Below are 4,373 nucleotides of genomic sequence, written 5' to 3' on the forward strand. Positions count from 1 at the left end.
ACAGCCCAGCAAAACCCAGGACTGTTTTAGCAAAAACGGGACGAATGGTCACCCTAGCTATAAGGCCAGGTTCTCAGTGGCTGCTGCGGCGCATGCTACTGTGTGCGTGCCGCACACCACAGCACAGCCCTCTCTGCGGCAGGCTCCAGTGGCCGTGTGGTGTGGGCGCGCAAAGAGCTGTGATGCGTACGCTGGCAGGGAAGACAAGATGCCGCAACATGATCACGTGGTCAGCGTGCACCAATGGAAGTGCAGATATGCCCCGTCATGGCCGCGCCCCCCATCATGGCCCGGCACGTGCTCCCCTAGAGCTCCCCTAAAGACAGCTGATCACGGCTCTAGTATGTGCACGCTCCATCATGCCGCCAGGAGCACGTGCAGCACTTAGGACTGGGGCCGTAGCCTAAGAATAAACTATAACTTTGTCTGCTGAACAAACTTCTGATGTATTAGAATCTTTATGAACAAGGACTAAATTGAAATTAGTCTAACATGCACTAAACCTTCAAGTAGCTTCCCCACTATTGATGTCAGGGTTACAGGTCTGTAATTCCCCAGTTGTACTCTAGCTCCCTTTTTAAATATAGGCACCACATCTGCTTTACACCAATCCTGTGGTACTGAGCCTGTGGAAATTGAGTCCTTAAATATTAAATGTAATGGTTTGGCTATTACGGAAGTTAACTCCTTGAGAACTCTTGGATGTATGCCATCGGGGCCAGGTGCTTTATTTACTTTAGTTTTATCAAGCCTCGTATGAACTTCTTTCTCAGTTAACCAATTGTTTGTTAATATGGAGGTTGTGGCTTCCTCCTGTGACAATATTTTTGGAATTGATTCTTCCCTGGTAAATACAGAAGCAGATAATTTGTTTAATACCTCTGCTTTTTCCTTATCTCCAAAAATCTGCCTGCCCATCTCACAGTGCAAGGGTCCTAGCTTTTATTTTCTGATTTTTTCTTCTTATTAAAGTGCTAAAAGAACTGTAGCGACATCAGTGATGCGTTACTGACGCAATTTTTAGTCTACAGGGGTCTACTACTGTAGTTAGAGATGGGTGAATTTGGATCTGCTGATGATCGGCCGGATCCTTTGATATGCAGATTTCAGTGGATCAGCCTCAAAATGCCAAATCTTTTTTTTGCAGATTTTTTTTTAACAATGAGCATTAATCCGTGGATTCCGCAATCTGCCGAAATATTTTAAAAATCCAATTGGCGGATTCAGTACTTAAAACGTAATCTTTATTAGGAATCATAACATAATGTACTGTAAGAAAAATCAGAAACGCACTGACATGTAGACAAACCAAAAATGATAAAAATTGAACAGATCTCACAGTAACCAAACTAAAACTTTGGTGATGACCACTATTACACCTGGGTATAGTCATGGAGTATGGCTGTATGGCACAGCTCCATTTAATACAGAAGGGCCTTAGCTCTTTGAGTGATCATTGCCTTGCTGTACCTATCCATATGTGGAATACCACGGTCTTGGAAAAACAGTCCTGTCTACTGAGTTCACTTTCATCGATTCTCACCACCCTCATACCCCAGAGGGGTTATCTCCCCTGAGTGACGAGTGTTATTGGTTAACCTAAAATCAGTATTCTAGGGATTATCCCTAAAGAACCCATACAGCAATACCCCCTGACTATACCCAGGTGTCCATACCACTTGTAATAGTGGTCATCACTTCTGTTTTAGCTGGATTCTTATGAGATATGTTCAATGTTATAATTTTTGTGTTGTCGCCACGTCAGTGCGTGTCTGATTTTTCTTATGTTATGATCCCTAATAAAGGTTAAGTTTTAGTTACTATACAATTTCACATACCCCTTGATTTGAGTGCTGCGCTATAGGGGCTCTTTTCTTATACTGGCAAAATGAAACAAAACAATATGTGATTTCAGGGGAATCAAAATGACTAATTTCCATTTCTTTTGTCTTTTTGTAGGAACAGATATCCCAGTGAGCAAAAACAATGCAAAATTCCACGTACCCGCATCCTTCCATACTGACACTAGGTGGCTTTGGAGCCATGGGAACAATAAAATATCTCTACTGTATCATAGCTTTGGTTGGCTATGTGATGACCATTCTATCCAATGGTGCAGTGATCATTGTTGTAGCGTTACACAGAGGTTTGCAAGAGCCGATGTTTATCTTCATTTGTGTACTGTGTATAAATGGACTCTACGGCAGCACTGCTTTCTTCCCCAGTCTAATTGCTAATCTACTTTCAGAAATACAAACAGTTTCTTACATTGGCTGCTTGACTCAAGTGTTTTGCATTCATACTTATATGGGATGTGAACTAACCATATTAGCAGTTATGGCGTTTGATCGCTATGTATGTATCTGTAACCCTCTAAGATATAACAGCATTATGTCCTTAACCACAGTTTTCAAACTGGTTGCTGCAGCCTGGTTGTATTGTATTATTCTATTTACAATATACTTTATATTGACAATTAGGCTTCCTCTGTGTGGCTCAGTCATACAGAAGATCTACTGTGACAACTGGACTGTATTAAAACTCTCCTGCTTTGATATAACAGTGAACAATATTTTTGGCCTCTTCATCACTTCGGTAGTGATTGTGTTGATGCCAGTGCTGATATTGTACTCTTATATACAGATTCTGAGAGTGTGTGCCAAAGCCTCAGTAGACACCAGAGCCAAAGCCTTGCAGACCTGCACTCCTCATCTAATAACTCTCATCAACTTTGCTACTGATGTACTTTTTGAGTTACTCCTCCCTCGCTTTAGAGCTACGAATATACCTTATGAACTGAGGATAGTAATGGCATTACAGTTCCTTGTGGTGCCACCACTACTGAATCCTCTCATCTATGGTCTGAAAATGAAGGAAATAAGAGTGAAGATATTTCAGCTCCATCGTAGAAAGCGAATCAAAGCACAGGGTATGAGTACAAGTAATGTATGGATAATCTGATTGCCAAAGTTCATTCATACCAACAAAAACCATTATAGAACTGCTGAAGGCAGCTACAGAATGTCTAGGCATGCATCAAAAAAAGAAAAGAAAAGTTTGTCTGTCTACAGTACATCTGTATGATTGTGTGAGTCTGTGTGCATGTCTTTGTCTGGATGTCTGCCTGTGTAGGTGTCTGTGGATATGTTTGTCTGCACAGACAGGGCCACCAACAGGGGAGAACAGCTGTCCCGTGCCAGGTGATTCAAGAGGCCTGGTCCCCCTGCCGGGGACCCAGACATGTTTTCGCCTACTTTTATTTGTATGTGCTTTATTTTAGTTTATTATAGTAGATTATTTGATCTCTCAAAATATTTGAGTGGAGTTTAGTCCAGTTTCCCTTACTGATGGGGTAATATATATGAGGTCTTTAGGCCACTAAAACAATTTGGGAGATTAAACAAGCATTTGGGAGATGTAAAAACTCATAACTAGCTTCCCAAAAAGATTTACAGTACTGTAGTTAGGCAATATCATTTAACCTACAGTATGCTTTATATTATGTACAGATGCTGTGTGTGACATTGTTTCCCTAGGATAACACAACATTTCCCAGCATTGCTAAGGTGTTTGTAATGTTTTACCAGGAAGTAATACATTGAGAGTTACCTCTCGTTTTCAAGTATGTCCTGGGTACAGAGTTATAACAATACATGGTTACATTAAAAGAACAGCGGTTATACAGTCAATTCAAAGACATTTCATGGACAGATAGGTTGGAAAATTGGGTACTGGGGATAAAAGGGCTGGTGAGTTTCAGATTGAAATAGAGAAGCTTTAACATCACCAAACATCAGCGTACGGCAGCAAAACCCTTTAGCTGCTCTTCGGCTGCACCAAAGGCTGGCTGCCTTGGGGCATTGCTGATGTACACTGAAGGGGTTCAGAATGAATGCAGCTGTGAATACAAAGTTCTTTGTCCTCTTGGCTATATGGCACAACTAGGGGAAAGTATTAGGTGTCTGACATTTTTATGTAGATCACAAATAGAGCGGTTATATATACAATGAGAAGCTCATAGGTAAAGGCTCTTACTGTTCTTTATTACACAGGAATGTCACGGGAGACCAGCGCTTTTAACACCAAAATACCCGGATCCTTTGATTGAGCAAAGCAAGAGATAAATAAATTGTAATTTATTTACAGAATGAACATACACACAATTATTTGCAAAAAAAACACTTGAAATATACCTACTGGGATGGGGCAAAATGAAATCTTCTATTTCCAAAATGAAATCTTTAGAAATAGGGTCTTTAGGCACAATTTCCCAGGAGCGGGAGTTGTGCGGAAATAAAGCCGAAAACAGTCTTTGGATAGGGGCGCCTCTCGCAAACCCCTGTTTCTCCTACACAGCTGCTTACTTAGTTCTA

The 4,373-nt window shown here is 41.0% G+C and overlaps 1 protein-coding gene across 1 annotated transcript; it reads left to right on the plus strand.

Annotated features, from left to right (window-relative positions):
* Positions 1–1,986: 1,986 nt before the first annotated feature.
* On the plus strand, positions 1,987–2,961 carry LOC142490820 (olfactory receptor 52E4-like). The gene has a single exon (XM_075593242.1). The coding sequence runs from the start codon at positions 1,987–1,989 to the stop codon at positions 2,959–2,961; it is 975 nt and encodes a 324-aa protein (XP_075449357.1).
* Positions 2,962–4,373: the final 1,412 nt, after the last annotated feature.

The sequence above is a fragment of the Ascaphus truei genome, chromosome 3 (genome assembly GCF_040206685.1).
Source record: "Ascaphus truei isolate aAscTru1 chromosome 3, aAscTru1.hap1, whole genome shotgun sequence".
NCBI classification, from domain to species: Eukaryota; Metazoa; Chordata; class Amphibia; order Anura; family Ascaphidae; genus Ascaphus; species Ascaphus truei.

Bases quoted from the DNA above. Each gene is read 5' to 3' on its own strand.
- LOC142490820 (XM_075593242.1), top strand. From the start codon at position 1,987: ATGCAAAATTCCACGTACCCGCATCCTTCCATACTGACACTAGGTGGC.